The following is a 17,488-nucleotide window of genomic DNA, read 5'->3' as shown; positions in this document are numbered from 1 at the left end:
AGGCCTCTGACTGCCACTGCCACCCTGGGAGACCTTGGACAAGTGTTTTCTTCCCACTGAGATATAAGGTATGACTTAACCACTAGATGCCGAAGACACAGTGCCCAAGGCTGACAGTACTGTAAGGGCTCGTGAAGGTGTTTTGCTTAGCGCCATATGCTAGACATACAACTTTGAAGCTAAACAGACAACTTTGAAAGACAAATATATTCATCTTTTTACCAATGCAGCCATAAAACATATATATACATGAAAGAAGGAGGAGTCTACAAGGGTAAAAGTGCCTAGGGCCCATGAAAGTAAGAATGTGGAACTGTTTCTGGGTCCCTGTTTCTTTCCTCTGTAAAATGAAGGTAGATGATCTGTGATTCAGCCAGTGGCCTCTGCCAAGTGATTTGATGCACCATAGCAGCAGATGCTGTGAACAGGTCTGATTAGAGCTGTTTTCTTCTGATTTCAGCCAGCAAGAAATGATTCTACAATAGATTAAAGCACTTATTTTGCACCACAGAGAAGTAAAGAGAGAGAAACACATGACTCAAGGAGGAAGTGTACATGCCTTCCTCCCAAAGGCTTTATCTTGACATAGTGTTCTCACCTATAGCTTTTGAAAAATCCAAATATGTGAGCAACAGAGAAAAGATATTCTACTCAGCTAGTCTTCAGCCAAATAACTAAGACTCTTAGAAATAGGTAAAATACCAGACAGATTGCACAACTTCTTAAAAATATATATATCAATTTAATGCTTTTGTAGTAGTCCTTCCTTATCCATGGTTTTGCTTTCTGCAGTCTCACTTAACCATGGTCAACCATGGTCCAAAAACATTAAACGAAAAATTCCAGAAATAAACAATCTAAAAGTTTTAAGTGGCATGACATTCTGAGTAGTGGAATGGAATCTTGCATTGTCCTGCTATGTCCCACCCCGCCCAGGATGCAAATTCTCCCCTTGCTCAATGTCTCCACACTATCTACGCTCCTTGCCTGTGAGTCACTTAGTAGCCTTCTCTATAATTACTTTGAATGTCATTGTATTGCAGTGCCTGCATTCAAGTAACTCATTTTACTTAATGTTGTTATTGTTAATCTCTTAACTGTGCCTAATTTCTAAATTCAACTTTATCATGGATATGTATGTGTAGGAAAGAATATATATAGAGTTCAGCACTATTCACTGTTTCAGGCATCTGCCAGGGGTCTTTGAGTATATCCCCCTCAGATAAGTGGAGACTACTGTATTTATTTGAGAATGCCCTAAACTAGTTAAGAACAAAAGGGACACTCTATCCTGCCATCCATTGCTGATATCCTGTGTAGGCTTGATACTAGCATCTACTGCAGCACTAAGTGCTTATGCATGTCCTGAATCATAGGAGAGTCGGATTCACCACCCTGCCCAGAAACAGAAGCATTCCAGAGGTTTCTTCATAGATCATGAAATGAAATGGCCGGTTCACTTTGATGACAGGAGGCATGGAATAAGCAATAATTTCTGACAGGGTTCCTGCCACTGCCTCAGTGCCCCTTTCATCAACTTCGATCACTGCTCTTTGTAAAACCTGGAAAAGGAAATAATGTGAAAAACCATTTGTGTGACAGTGCAAAGGAGGAATTAATTGAGCCCCTTGAAATTCTTCACAGTGGTCCTACCGTGGGGTCATACTCCTGGTATTTAGTGGAGCAGGCCCATCTATGTTAAGAGGAGTGGTCTGGGGTTGCACCAGGGACTGCCATAGGAGTAGACCTCAGGAACCCAATGTGAAGTATTGTGGAATATGTGAAACACATTCTGGGTGTGGATTTAGGATGCACACATGCATCAAATAAATGTTTATTGAGTATGTACTTTATGCTACTAATTCTTGAGCTGGTGCTCCTAAAAGGTTTTCAAGCCGCCTGGTTCCCTTGAATCCTCTTATTTTCCTTTTGGCAGGCAAGGTGGAGGCAGGGAATGGCTAGTCTTCTGTATTGGCTTCCCAGCACCTGGTACTACTCTGAGGCATTTTCTGGGCAAAGCCCAAGGGTCCCTGGAACCTTTCTGAATTCTGGCTGCCTATATTGTGACTGCTTGCTATGTTTGGGAGGCCCTTTTTTATAGGAATATGATGGGATGTGAGTGATATACCTATATAATTACTGTATTATAAGAGATAATGAAAACATTTATGTAATTACACGATTTTCACTCCAGGAAATTCTCTGATTTCCTAGAGGAAAATTAACTCCCCAGTGCAAACAGGGGGAGAATATTTAATGGTTTGCAATTTAAATTTCCTGACGACCCTTCATAAACCAGCAGTGCATTTCAGTTTTCCATGTGTTTGTAGCAGAAACACTTTCAGGTGCTGGTATGCAGATTGTTTAATTGTCTTATCTCCCTTGAGGTGATAAGACTTGATTCCAGGCCACGGCTGTCCTACTGTGTCCTACTTAAGTGGATGTCATTTTCAGTCTCTCTTGGAATTGAAAATTGTAATTGTATGAGAAAATGTTAAACCCCACAGCTAAGGAAGAATGTATAGAGGTGTAGCTGCCATTTGGAAACGTGTAGGAGCATTTTTATAGTGATGACTGGAGTTTCTGACTGGCATTAGTGACCACGGGCCAGCAATGCTAACTAGTTCCTGCAACACACATAACTGCTCTGGACAACAGGCAGTTCCCCTCAAAACCAAGAAACCTTCCAATGAGAAACACTGAGTAACTGAAGGGATTCTATGTAGATGGTGACTGAACTTGTTCTTAGTACTTTTAGAGATAGAACTAGTACCAGAAAGTATGAGGTAGAAGTTACAGGTTTCTCTCTATATATATATCAATTTTAGCCATTTGTGGACTGGGCAGCTTTTCAAAGAAATGGTGAGTTTCCTGTCACAGGAAGCATGAAGAGGAAGAGGGAGAAGTTGGAGGGCTGTTTTACAGGGCTATGGAGGGGATTTCCACAAGGAGGGAGAAGCTGGGATCCATGATGTCTAGGTATCATGGTAAAGGTGGTGTAATTTCATGAACTATTCAAGTTGTTTTCAACATAAATGATGACGAATCTGTAAACCAGTTCCATTTCAAGGGCAAATTTCTCTGTAAGCACTTTAAGCAGAGGGAGAGAGATCTACTTAAATTACATAGATTTATTAGGTATTTTAATGAAGTCGCTTAGAATTCTTAAAACATCCAACCTGGGTACAATTTCAAGTATTTGGGATTTAAATCTAATTTTCTACTACAGTTAAGTATTTTATCAAAGTTCAGTGGTTTGTAAAAACATTTGTTTTCATGACATTTCCTGCTGAGATTGGGCTCTGATGAAAGATCCTGACTTACCCTGGATACTTGGAGATTTCTTTCAGTAGCTGAGAGTTCACTAAGGTCAGCCCAGGGTGAGAAGATTCTTCTGATTCCCATCTGCTTAAGCAACTCATGCATCTCATATTTCTGATCTAGCTTGAACTTGGGTAAAAAAACTTCCATGTTTCTGTGGTACAAGAACAGATAACGGTGAAATATAGACAAAGCCATAGTCTATGGACACTAAAAAGGTCACAATTCTTTTTCTTTAAGATTATTTTCATTAATGAGTCTTTCAGTTGACTATGTAGCTCGCGTCATTCTTTTACAATGGTCTGTCTTAGGGAAAATATTTCTAGCTTATCAAATAGTACTTCAGCTTCAGTGAATGAGTTTCATTCCTTAGCCAATGACTTACATTCTCTTTAGCAAAGTACCTATGTGTTCATTTCCCTATATTTTAAAAACAACCTGAATTGACAGCTGCTTTCAGCAATCCTGCAGTCTCCTGGATAATGGCTGTTTTCACTTCCTGGATTCTGCAGACTCCAGGAGTCTGGGGATGGACGTGGAGGAGAGTAAAGAAAACTTTCAACCCCTACCCATCTTTAGCGAGATAAACTCTTAATATCATCTATTTTGTATACTGGAGTCTTTTAAAATATGTTGCTTCAAAAGATGAGTTCTCCTGCTCAAAAAAAAAAGTGAAAACTACAAATTGATACTAATTTAGTCTTTTTAAAGTCCCAATTTCTTAATCCGTGAAGTGCAGACAAAAATATTGATACCAATTTTACAGGATTGCTCAGAGGAATATTATACGTTAAGTACCAGAGCAGTGTCTGCTGTATACTGTAGTAGGGCCTTGGGAAGTATGAACTCCCACCTACACACTATTTCTTTATTCTCTCTCTGTTGCACAGTTGGTCCAGGCTGTCAGACTGGAACATAATTGAGGACATGACATGTCTTGAAGATTATAAACTTATTCATTCAGCAAACATTTATTGAGGGCTTTGTTAGGGTTTGGGGTTCTTTGTTAGGTGCTAAAGATATGAAGAAAAATGAAAGAGGAATAATGAAGATAAAACTAATTCTGGGGACATTTAGCTGGACTTATCTCTGCCAGAATCTGGGTCACAGAATTCAGAAGCGATAGCCATGGAATCAGTATTGCAGCCATTTTCCCTGCATTATTACCTATTTTTAATGGACTGTTTGTCTTCCTTCAATAGAACATAAGCTCCATGAGGACAGGGACTTTTGCCTGATTTGTTTGCTGATGGATCCCTGGCATCGTACTTTTATCACAGTAGCAGAACATGAAGTACTGGTGGACTCAATGAATGAATCAGTCAGGCACTCTGACAGATGCTGGGGATAGAGTGGAAAAAAAATGCTATGCTGCCCTCAAGAAGCTTATAAGTCACTGGAGGAGAATGGGCATTAAACCACAGTGCATTCAATGAAATTGTGCTGAGTGTTTGCAAGTATGGAAAGGTAGAGTTTGTATAGGGTATGGGCAAGAGTTGTACCTGGTTTTCATGTTTCTGAGCCATGTCTCCACCAAGTCTGTGGTCAGGTAGTCTTCAAGGTCGAGGTGATCACCCGTTTTCTCCATGAGGATCACCAGCATGGTGGCATTTCCTCGGTAGGGCAGTTTGAGTACATGACAACGAAAATTCTTATCAAAGGTGGAGGCAAACTTGCCTGCACTGTACATCATGGGCACCTTAATAGTCTTGTACTTGTCCAGGTGGAAAGTGTCAGCTTCAGTGAAGACAGGGTCAAATGGGGTCAGCCATTTCCCTGAACAAGTAAGAGAAGAACTCATTGTAACAATCCCCTCTTTGAAAAGCATTGTTCTTGCTCAAATAATAGGGAGCATTCTATCTCCCTTCTTGTTCCAACTAGGAAAGGCGTTCCTAACTGGGTTCACTTTTCCACAGCTCAGGCAGGCAAAATAGACTTCCTCAAAGCCTCAAATGACAGGACTTTCTCTGGCCTCTAGCCCAGCTAGTAAAATACAGCTCCACTCACAGGCGCTATTGGAATTGCACACCAAAGAAAGGAAAAGTTTCCCGACAATCCCTGGCTCCCCTCCCTGTCCTGGACCTGAACGGAATTCACAGTCATTCCTTCATAGTTGGCCCAGCTTAGAGAAGACAGCCTTTGCCTGGTTCCTCTGACTGCTACTTTGTCTCATTCATACCAGGCACAAGCACACTCAAGCGTCCAAGGTGGCAGGGGTGATACTTCTCACCCACCCACTGTTTAGTGTGGTTCTGAGAGAAGGGGCCCCACAATGCAGAGGCCACCATCAGGCAGGTGCAGGACTTTACCCAAATGTCTGCCCTGGGGGTGTGTCCTGGCTGGTTGTAAAGTGGCTTCCCCTGCCTGGGCTTTCCAAGTCTGGTACCAGCTCTGCGAAAGTGGCGTCCAACCCACATCCAGTGCCTCATTAGGGAGGCAGGAGGCCTTTGTTTGGGATTTGCCTCTACCATTTATTACGTGACCTTTATCAAGCTAACCTCTCTGAGCTGCTTTCATCTTTAGAAAGGAGACAACAACTCCTACTCTACCTACTGATTGGCAGTTAGGAAGATGAAATAAACAGAGCTAATAGATATTCAGTGTCTATTATGTGCCAAGCACATCTGGGTACATTATGTTCAGTGTCTCATTTAGCCTCTATAGTAGCTGGGGTGTCCCTATTTTCTATAATTAGAATCTAAGGGCAGAGAGTTTGTCACTTGCTCCAGGTCAACAAAGTAAAAATGAAGGAGCAATGGTGCAATTCTAAATCTCTCAGATAATCCCCTGCCGTCTTTTTTTTTTTTTTGAATGATCCTATGCTTCTAAACATTAAAGGGGAGCTGTGTAGAGTGCTCTGAAAATTATAAGCACTACAAGCACATGGGATACTATGGCAGGGCCTCAAGTGACAGCATCTGGCACTATTCAGTATGTGTATTAATCTGTTTGTGAAACCTGAAAACATATTCATAGAAAATCACTTAGCGTTAACCATATGCTGGCCTAACGGAAGGAAAGGGAGAGACAGTCGTAGGGCCCTGCGGCCTTGAGACAGCAGAACATTATCAAAGTACCTTTGAACAAGATGTAATCCACAATAATTAATTTGGTTTCAGGATTAATCTCATCAAACAGTTTGGGAATTTTCCCCTGAGTCTCTTTGTTAATGTAATTGTTCATGAGCCCTTTGGCCTCTGAGGCATTGCGAAAATTCATAGGCACACACTCTGTATCAAAATACCTCTTGGATAAATTGAGGAAGGTCTCTTTGACATCAAAATCCTTGTGGATGAAGGCAAAACTCCCCTGGGCGAGGCCCAGTTCCTGATTGCGGGAGAGGGTTTCTCTGAGTCGCTTAAAGAGGGAAGGCAAGAGTCCGGGCTTAGTGGGGTTCAGGGTTTGCAAGTGGAGCCCTCTCTTGATCTGGGCTTTGGTGGGCCCTGTGGCCCCCAGCATCAAGCCTGCCATGGCCAAGGACATGCCAAGTGGAGAGAAGACCATGTTGCCATCGTGCCTCGTGGAGATCTTCCGCAGCAGGCTGAATCCGAAGTTTGAAGTCTCCTTTGCAAGTTGCTGCTCGTTGGCTGTCAGCCAAGCTTCATCCTCCTTGCTGGCCTCCTCCTCATCCTCCTCTTCCTCCCTGGGAGCCTGCACTACCCTGCTGGTCTGGTTCTGAGGGGCTGGGGCCTCTGGAGACTGAGGATCAGGGGCCAAGCCAGGTACCAGCCACACCTGTGCCAGGAGGAGGGGGAGCAGGAGGCTTGGCACTACCTTCATGTGGTCGGCTGCAGAGGCCAAGGACTGCCTCCCTTCAGTTGCAAGGCTTCCTGTGGAGAGGAGAGGATAGAGATGGTTTTAACACCTCCTAAAATGTCTTTGTGGATAGTAAAAGCTTCTTCAGGAACACTGCCTCCTTTCTGTGGCTCAAATAGGTTAGCCCTGCCCCAGGGAGACCTGGAACAAGTGTGGGTGACATTTGCTCACCTAAGGAGGGGGCATTATTTCACAGAGCAAAACCTCCTCCAGTTCCCATTTCCTACCAGGCTGGCAGGCAGCTTGGTCCTGACCCCTTTTCCATTCATCCCATCTCCTCCCTGAGGGCCAGGGAAGAGACCCTGCCCTGGGAGCAGGAGGCAGCACAGAAGGTGGGGGTCTGAGCAGGTGGAATCGGAGGTCCTCACACACCTTTCCCTGATCTGCTTCATTCATTGCCCTGACCATCCAGCTGGGCGGCCAGTCTTGCCCTGTGCCCTGTTTGGCTGGGGATTGAAGTGCCTGCATGGCCATTGGGCAAGGAAGGGGAAAAGTGCTGGAGCTTCCTTGGATTTTTTATCGAAATTCTTGCACTGCACCTCTGCTACGCGGTTCCTTGGAGGAGGTCTTCCTTCCTTCCTATAGCTGAGGCTCCCAGGTAGCAGGAGATGCTGTGATTCATGCAGCCTATGGCTGGGCTCCCTCCACTGTGGCCTCATGGAGCCCTCATAGCCACCTGGGCTGCCTGCCGCCTCTACTGCCCCAGGTGCACAGTGTGAGAGCCACACTTCCTCACCATTAGCTGTCCCCCCACCCTGCCGTCACCTTTCAGGTTCCCTCCATGTCCTGGGACACAGAGCCTGGCTCCCAAGCACTTGCATGTTTTCCATCCAAATAGGTGGCTTGGGTTGGGCTGGGCCACCTGGCTGTGGCCAAACTCAGTTCCGGTGTTCAGCCACACAGCAGGCCTGATCCCAGAGGCTGGCTGGGCAGGACACCTGAGATGCCTGCCCTCCCTCATCCTTTCTCTGGGCCCACTCCCCTGGGAGAATCTGGGTGGGACAGGATACCCAGCCCAGTGGATGCCAGGTGGATGCTGCCAGCCTCATGATAATTCCCATCAGCAGAGACTCATTCGTGACCAAGGTCACCTGCAGCAAAATGTGGTGGCAGGCAGAGCTCCCAGGCCTCTTCCTGATGTAGGGGCTGAGTCCATATCTATGCCTGGGACAAAACTGCCTTCTTGCTTATGCTGAAGGGCACTCCGGAAATCAGAGCCTCACTCTGCAGTCTGAATGACACTACCTACTACCCTACAGAAGCAGTGAAATAACTTGCACTGTTATGGGGCCCAACATGTTGCTCCTTGCTGATGCTGAGGCACTCTGGAATTCAGGGCCTCATTGCAGTCTGAATGGCACTACCCTCTACCCTACAGAAGCAGTGAAATAACTTACACTGTGTTTCCCAAAGGACACTGTGGAGGAAATTCTTGTAGACTCTAAATGGCAAACCTGTGTTCAATAGGTCACTCAGGTATTGTACATGTTGGGTAAATAGCTCTTTCAGTGTAAATGCACCCCAGTTTCATGCTTTTATTATAAGCTGAATGTGTCCCCCCAGAATTCATAAGTTGAAACCCTAACCCCAGTGTGATGGCAGTAGGAGTTGGGAGCCTTGGGAAGTGATTAGATGAGGTCATGAGGGCAAGGCCACTGTGACAGCACTAGTGCTGTTAGAAGAAGAAGAGAGACCAGACAGACCCCCCTCCTCTGCACATCCTCTCCACAGGAGGACATGGTGAAAAGGGGGCCATCTGCAAGCCAACAAGACAGCCCCACCAGAATCTGGCCAGACTGGCACCCTGACTCAGACTTTCAGCCTTCAAAACTGCAAGAAATAGATGTCTTTTGAAACCACCCAGTCAGTGGTGGTAAGGGCAGCCTGAGCTAAGATGATGATGTGGTATTTTTTAGTGCTACTTTCTACATTAAGGCCACACAGAATACTCCTGAATTCAAGGTTACTTCTCCCTGTCACAGTGGTCCAGAAATTCGCCCGGCACACCAACCAGATGTCACTGCTTCCAAATGCTGTCTTACCTCCCTGCTGTTGAAGCTTGTCCTGCTGTCTGCAGAGTGGCAGCCCAGTAATCCCCAGCCGCGCCTGGGCACGTATCCCCTAAGGTCTTTGCTCATCTACCCAACTCTTTGGAGTCTAGGCCAGGAGTGCAGGAGGCACTCCTGGACTAGGGCACCATCCAACATGGTGACGATGCACTTTCCTAGACAGAACTCAGGCAGTGAGGAATCACCAGCTCACCTGCCACTTCTCAGCCCTGGGATAGCACACACGCCCACCTCCCCTCAGCCATGGGAAGGGGAGGCCTGTTCACTCTGGCAGTGAATTGCAGTGGGTGAAATGTCAAGCCTTTCAACCTCTTTCCTTTGGCCTCCTTCCTGCAGAGGAGGCCCTTGTGTCTAGAATTTGCCTCTCGTCCCACTCCAGCCCCCAGTCTGGATGTGCAGTCCCCATGGAGTGCGGATGGAGGCCTTTGCACTGCTCAGCCACATAGCCCTTACCTTGGTGCCCACCCAGAGATGAGAACATCTCTCCCAGTCCCTTCTGGTTAGACTCTTTGAAGGTCTCCTGTAACCCACTACCTCTTACCAGTGTGTGGCCTCGGGTCCTGGGAAGGTCCTTCATTCAGAGCAAAAACCAAAGCTTCAGCTTTGCAGCCCAGAACCTTCAGCAAATATTTGCTATTCCAAAGTATGATCCTCCGTGGGATGGTTACTGATTAACATCCTGCTTGTGACGGTGGCATTTCCAAAAACCAAAGACCAAGTGGGAGGCTTCCTGTACCCACCAGTTCCTCCTATAACCTGGAGCATGACCCACATCCCATCCCGAGGGCTTCTGTCTTGCAACTCAAGGCTTGGCCTCAGTGAGATTCAGCTCCTTGTGGGTGGGGTGTGGGGGATTTCTCTTGGGTTGTTATGGGTGCTGAACAGCTCTAGAACGAAGGCACTAGGGGATCCCACAGATGCTTCCTGAGTCCCCAACCCGGTACTGGACATGATGGGGGTATGGGTTGGGGGGGCACAGCAGAGATGTTTTGAGACTTGCTTTCTCAGCCCCCAAGGAGCTGGCCAGTCCAGTGGGGGGAGGCAGACAAGGTACATCACTACTTAGAGTACATAGCTCCTTTCAAGGTAAATTTCCTGCTTCACAATGTTGCTAGACTCGAGATTGAATTGTCGGCTACTCAGAGTCGAGGCTGGTGGAGACCCTTTATGGAAAAACTTCTCAGTCTTCTCAGATCCTCTTTTTTATAGCTAAATATTTTGTTACGTGCCCCTTACTGCTATGCTTGAAGTGAAATGTATAGCTAATATAACCTACCCACAAAATTTAAAAAAAAACAAACAAAAAATAATGCTCTAAGGAGAATATGGAGGCATAATAAAAGAGAATAATGTGTCCCTGACTATGGCAGTGCTGTGGCCTAAGGGTCCGGGCAGGTGCAGTGAGGCTGGCCAATGTGATGCCATGGGAGGCCGTGTGTGTGCTGCTCACTGCTGGCCAGTCAATGTAGCAACCAATGTAACTACCAGGGATAGTTTTGAAATGGTAAATAATGCTTGGTAAAGTTTCAGACAAAATAAAATATAGATCTTTCCCTGATTTACATGGTCATTGTTTTCACAGAAAATGCAGTGTGTAGTAAAAACTTGGATAAATATTGTATTTTTATATGAAATAAAGCAGCTCCAGGATTGAGGTCTAGGCTCAGATAATTCCACGTGAACTTGAGAACTTCCAGGTGGACATGTGAGTCCTGTGGGACCCGGTGACCTCTTTGTCATGGTTTACCACCCTGCGTGTTCTGGTATGTTTGGTTGGCATTGTCAACCCTGAATCCTTAAATGGTACTAGTACACCCCCCAAACCTTTATGAAGAGCAGAAGTGTCCCAACAGGTTTCCAGAGTGTTCCTTTTGGGCAGTACCTGCTCTGTTGATTGGCAGTTCCTTAAGAGGTGAAAGTGAGGGTGTAGAAGGGCAGGCTGGGCTCACACCATGCACAGGAGCTAGACTTGGCCTGCCCATCCACGTCGAGCTCTGCAGCTGAGGGCTTGTGGGCTCCCAAAAGGCAGGGACTGCCTCCTCCAGGCTTGAGAAGGTGTCTGTTTTGCTAAATGTCTGAGCAGAGCCTGAGAGTGCACAGAGTTGTCTTTTTTTTTTTTTTTTTTTTTAACAGATTCTTGCCCTGTCACCCAGGTTGGAGTACAGTGGTGCAACCTCAGCTCACTGCAACCTCCGCCTCCTAGGTTCAAATGCTTCTCCTGCCTCTGCCTCCAAGGTAGCTGAGATTACAGGCACCCACTACCACACTCAGCTAATTTTTGTAGTTTTAGTAGAGACAGGGTTTCACTATGTTGGCCAGGCTGGTTTCAAACTCCTGACCTTGTGATTTGCCCACCTCGGCTTCCCAAAATGCTGGGATTACAGGCATGAGCCACCATGCCCAGCCAGGGAACAGGGTTTCAGAAATGGATCCTTAAAAAGGAAGGCAGCAGAGTATATTGGAAAGATTGTGAAGGCTTCAGCCAGGTCATTGCCTCCTGCCCTGGTGTGAATCTAAGGTTCTCTGCTCCCAATCCCTAGCTGCTGGGATATAATTAATCTCACTGAGCCAGCCTTTCTTCCTCTGTTAAATGGCCAGAACTCAGACTCTGGCCTATGAATATCTTAGCAGCACTGAGGAACCAGGAAAGGAGTGGACGATGTTGCCCCTAAGGCAATATCTGTGAGCCCCGGACCCCAGGGTGTGGTTCAGAAGTCCTCCTCCTTCAGCAAGGGCATTATTCCTGTACAACTCCCAGCAAGGGAGCCACCAACCCTTTGATCTTCAGCCCTCTAGTTAGATGGGAAAATGAGAAAACTCCATGCATAGCACAGTAGCTTGAGCTCTTTCACCAGCAGCATGAGCCCGAACAAGCTACCTAACCTCTCAGCCTCAGTTCCTCAATCTGTAAAATGGGGCTCCCCCAGCTGAGCTGTTTTGACTTCTGGGAGGATGAACTGAGATGGTGCTTGTGGAGTTTAGTACCTCGCCTGGTAGGAAGGAAGTGCTACATGAATGGCATTTGTTGCATACTCTTAGAGCCAGACTGAACCTCAGAAGTAAGTAACCCTGTCCCCAGGCTTTGATTTTACAAAGGAGGATATTCAGGTCTCACCAGGAAGGCCTTTCCTGCTAGAGTTGAAGCAGAATAGACCAGGCCATCTGACTTCCAGCTGTTATGGGCTTTAGCTTCTCATATGCCTTGGCCAAAAATGATTGGGAAAGCTCTGACAGGAAGGCCTCTGGTGACCCAAATAAACTCAAAGGTGACTCAGAACCCTTCCTGGAACTCCCCTCAGACAAGAGGCACAACTTCTGAAAGCCACTCTTCAGGGTGACATTGATGGTTTTCTAAAGCAAATTTGTCCAGAGACTACAGGGGTAAACATCTGAAAAACAGGTTGGGGCAGTCCTATGAGGCCAAACGCAGACTCCAGGAAACAGTGAGAGTACTGGAAGAGTTTACTTTGTGTGGATCAGATGAACGGGGCGCTTGGATAGGTGGGTAGTAAAGGAAACCAGACTATGTTACCCCCAATATGGTCTGGCCATGTCCCCACCCAAATCTCATCTTGAATTGTAGTTCCCATAATTCCCACATGTGGTGGGAGGGGCCTGGTGGGAGATAACTGAATCATGGAGGTGGTTTCCCCCATACTCTTCTGTTGGTAGTGAGTAAGTCTCATGAGATCTTATAGTTTTATAAGGGGACACTCCTTTCACTTGGCTCTCTCATTCTCTCTCTTGCCTGCTGTGATGTAAGATGTGCCTTTCAGCTTCCACCATGATTGTGATGCCTCTCCAGCCATGTAGAACTGTGAGTCCATTAAACTCCTTTTCCTTTATAAATCACCCAGTCTTGGGTATGTCTTTATTAGCAGTGTGAAAATAGACTAATATACCCCCAAATATGCCTTTCTGATATAAAAATTATTTTTGAATGGAAGGTAATTAAGCAGCAGCAAATGGAGAAAATGTTTTCTCTCTTTCCCCCTTTCTGCCTAAAGACAGATAAAAGTTCTCCTGTATTGGAGATGACTCTAGACTCATCAATCCAGAGGAATCTGCAAACAAGACTTATTCCTTCAGTTTCCTCCCATATGTTTACATTCTGTGGTTTCCTGCCCTTGGAAGAATAAAACCACTACCCTTGTCCGATGCCATGATTTTCCTACTAATTTGTTGCTCTTTATTAAAATTAAGTGGAGTTCTAAGGCACCATTTTGAGTTACTTTTCATGCAGGTTTCTCGTGCGTGAAGTGCATGGCACATGTTATAAACTTATTTTTCTTTTGTCTGTCCTTTGTTACAGGAGTCCACCCCCACAAAGAACTAAGATGGGAAGAGGTCAAGTTTAGCCTCCTCCTACAGTAGTACAGAGGTAGAAAAAAAGGGCTTTCCAAGTCCTTGCAACATGTGTACACATGCACATGCACAAACAGGGGCAAATTTCTCACTGGTTTCCATACATCCCTCCTGCCTTGAACTTATTTTATTTCATTTTATTTATTTATTATACTTTAAGTTGTGGGGTACATGTGCAGATCGTGCAGGTTTGCTGCATAGGTATACACATGCCCTGTGGTGGTTTGCTGCATCCTTCGCCCCGTCATCTACATTAGGTATTTCTTCTAATGCTATCCCTCCCCAATCCCCCCATCCCCTTCTATGCCTCCCCAGCCCCCCACCCCCAGGCCCCAGTGTATGATGTTCCCCTCCCTGTGTCCGTGTGTTCTCATTGTTCAACACCCACTTATAAGTGAGAACATGTGGTGTTTGGTTTTCTGTTCTTGTGTCAGTTTGCTGAGAACGATGGGATGGTTTCCAGTTTCATCCATGTCCCTGCAAAGGACATGAACTCATCTTTTTTTTATGGCTGCATAGTATTCCATGGTGTATATGTGTCACATTTTCTTTATCCAGTCTATCACTGGGCATTTGGGTTGGTTCCAAATCTTTGCTATTGTGAACAGTGCCACAATAAACATACGTGTGCATGCGTCTTTATAATAGAAAAAGACATCTTTCCATTGTGTTATGGCTTATGTGATTTCTTCTTTTTAAACTTATAATTTAGAAATAACTTTAAACTTTTGCAAAAATCATGGTCTCCCCATCTACTCTTCACCCAGCTTCCACAAATATGAACATATCATATAACCATAGTACATAACCACAGTGTATTAGTTCATTTTCATGCTGCTGATAAAGACATACCCAAGACTGGGAAGAAAAGGAAGTTTAATTGGGCTTACAGCTCCACATGGCTGGGGAGGCCTCAGAATCAAGGCAGGAGGCAAAAGGCACTGCTTACATGGTGGCAGCAAGAGAAAATGAGGAAGATGCAAAAGCAGAAACTCCCAGTAAAGCCATCAGATCTTGTGAGACTTACTCATTATCACAAGAACGGTATGGTGGAATCGCCCCCATGATTCAAATTATCTCCCACTGGGTCCCTCCCACAACATGTGGGAATTATGGGAATACAATTCAAGATGAGATTTGGGTGGGGACACAGAGCCCAACCATATCATTCCACCTCTGGCCCTGCCAAATCTCATGTCCTCACATTTCAAAACTAATCATGCCTTCCCAAAAGTTCCCTAAAGTCTTAACTCATTTCAACATTAATCCCAAAGTTCACAATCCAAAGTCTCATCTGAAATAAGCTAGTTAATCAAAAGCAAGCTAGTTCCTTCCTAGATACAATGGGGGTACAAGTATTGGGTAAATATAGCTGTTCAAATTGGAGAAATTGGCTAAAACAAAATGATCACAGGGCTCATGCAAGTCTGAAATCCAGCAGATCAGTCAAATTTTAAAGCTCCAAAATGATCTCCTTTGACTCCAAGTCGTGCTGATGAAAGAGGCGGGTTCCCTTGGTCTGGAGAAGCTCTGCCCCTGTGGCTTTGCAGGGTACAGCCTCTCTCCTGGTTGCTTTCATGAGCTGGTGTTGAGTGTCTGTGGCTTTTCCAGACAAACAGTACAAGCTGTCAGTGGATCTACTATTCCAGGATCTGGAGGATGGTGGCCCTCTTCTCACAGCTCCACTAGGCAGTGCCCCAGTAGAGGGTCTGTGTGGGGGCTCCAACCCCACATTTTCCTTCTGCATTGCCCTAGCAGAGGTTCTCCATGAGCACTCCACCCATGCAGTAAACTTCTGACTGGACATCCAGACATTTCCATACATGTTCTGAAATAGAGGCAGAGGTTCTCAAACCCCAATTCTGCACTTCTGTGCACTCATAGGCTCCACCATGTGGAAGCTGCCAAGTCTTGGGTCTTGCACCCTCTGAAGCCATGGCCTGAGCTCTACATTGGCTTCTTTCAGCCATGGCTGGAGTGGCTGGGACACAGGAAACCAAGTCCCTAGGCTGCACACAGCATGGGGACCCTAAGCCCACTCTGTAAAACCATTTTCTCCTAGACCTCCAGGCCTGTGATGGGTGGGGCTGCTGTGAAGGCCTCTGACATGCCCTGGAGAAATTTTCCCCATTGTCTTGGGGATTAACATTCTGCTCCTCATTACTTATTCAAATTTCTGCAGCCAGCTTGAATTTCTCCTCAGAAAATGGATTTGTCAGGCTGCAAATTTCCCAAACTTGTATGCTCTACTTCCCTTATAAAACTGAATGCCTTTAACAGCACCCAAGTCACATCACGAGTGCTTTGCTACTTAGAAATTTCTTCTGCCAGATACTCTAAATCATCTCTCTCAGTTCAAAGTTCCAGAAATCTCTAGGGAAGGGGCAAAATGCCACCAATGTCTTTGCTAAAACATAACAAGAGTCACCTTTACTCAAATTCCCAACAATTTCCTCATCTGAGACCACGGCAGCCTGGACCTTTTTGTCCATATCACTATCCGGCTTTTGGTCGAAGTCATTTAACAAGTCTCTAGGAAGTTTCAAATTTCCCCACATTTTTCTGTCTTTTTCTTAGCCCCTTAAACTGTTCTAATCTTTGCCTGTTGCCCAGTTCCAAAGTTGCTTCTGCATTTCAGGTATCTTTTCAGCAACCCCCCACTCTACTGGTACCAATTTACTGTATTAGTCCCTTTTCATGCTGCTGATAAAGACATACCTGAGACTGGGAAGAAAAAGTGGTTTGATTGGACTTACAATTCCACATGGCAGTGGAAGCCTCAGAATCATGGCAGGAGGCGAAAGGCATTTTTTATATAGTGGTGGCAAAAGAAAATGAGGACGATGCAAAAGCGGAAACCCCTGATAAACCCATCAGATCTTTTGAGACTTTTTCACTATCATGGAAACAGTATGGGGGAAACTGCCCCCATGATTTAAATTATCTCCCACTGGGTCCCACAACCTGTGGGAATTATGGCAGTACAATTTAAGATGAGATTTGGGTGGGGACACACAGCCAAACCATATCACATAGTGTAATGGCATTATTCAAGCTTTTTTCAGTTGCCCTATCAGTTGTCCTATCAATATTCTTTTTTTCTTGTACAGTGTCCAATCCAATAACCCATGTTGCATTGGATTGTCACATTTCCTCATTCTACTTGAGTCTGGCACAGCTTCTCAGGTTCTTTTTTTTTTTTGACATAGGACCTTTTGAAAAATACAGGCTAGATATTTTGTAGAATGTCTTTCAATTTGGAATTTTCTGATATTTCATCATCTCAACTTTAGATTGTACATGGGCACAAATATGGCAGAAGCAATGTGCCTTTCTTTGTGTATTGTTTTAGCTGATTGGCATAATTTCTGATGAGAAATCAATCCTTATCTTTATCTTTGTGCCCTGTATGTAATGTATCCTTTTTTTCTAGCTTCTTTTAAGATTTTCTCTTCAACTGTAGTTTTAAGCAATTTGATTATTGAAATTGATTTTTAATTATTGATTATTAAAAGAGCAGTTTGGCTGGTGTTCTTTCTCCTGCTTTGGGCTTGTTGAATTTCTTGGAACTGTGAATTTATAGTTTTCATCATGTTTAGAAAAAAATTTAGCCATTGTTTCTTAAAATATTTTCCTGTCCCCTTAACTGCCCCCTTCCCCTCCAATTTCATGTGGTAATGTAATGGTGAAGGCTTAGGCCATCTGTAGTTTTATGTGGACTACTGCTGATTTTATAGCTTGCTGGGTGATATGCAAGAAATATTCATGCAGCTACCACTGTCCTAGGGTCAACCAGAATATTATGACTTATAGAAGAAATTAGCTATTTGAGGATATGAATGGCAATAGTTTTGGCACTTTGTCTTTTGCCTTTTAAGTTTGATTATACTTTTAAAAATGTTTATGTAGTTGAATGT

The 17,488-nt window shown here is 44.9% G+C and overlaps 1 protein-coding gene across 1 annotated transcript; it reads right to left on the bottom strand.

Moving 5' to 3' along the window:
* Positions 1 to 725: 725 nt before the first annotated feature.
* SERPINA10 (serpin family A member 10) lies at positions 726 to 9,847 on the bottom strand. The gene is made up of 5 exons (XM_032287533.1): positions 9,748 to 9,847; positions 6,399 to 7,151; positions 4,824 to 5,097; positions 3,325 to 3,475; positions 726 to 1,562 (listed from the first exon to the last, which is right to left on the bottom strand). Exons 2-5 carry the CDS (start codon positions 7,099 to 7,101, stop codon positions 1,371 to 1,373), a joined length of 1,320 nt encoding a protein of 439 aa, XP_032143424.1. The 5' UTR covers positions 7,102 to 7,151; positions 9,748 to 9,847; the 3' UTR covers positions 726 to 1,370.
* Between the last annotated feature and the right edge of the window lie 7,641 nt (positions 9,848 to 17,488).

The sequence above is a fragment of the Sapajus apella genome, unplaced genomic scaffold (assembly GCF_009761245.1).
Source record: "Sapajus apella isolate SASKATOON/1434 unplaced genomic scaffold, GSC_monkey_1.0 scaffold20, whole genome shotgun sequence".
In the NCBI taxonomy this organism is placed as follows: domain Eukaryota; kingdom Metazoa; phylum Chordata; class Mammalia; order Primates; family Cebidae; genus Sapajus; species Sapajus apella.
This window is presented reverse-complemented; position numbering and strand designations above follow the sequence as displayed.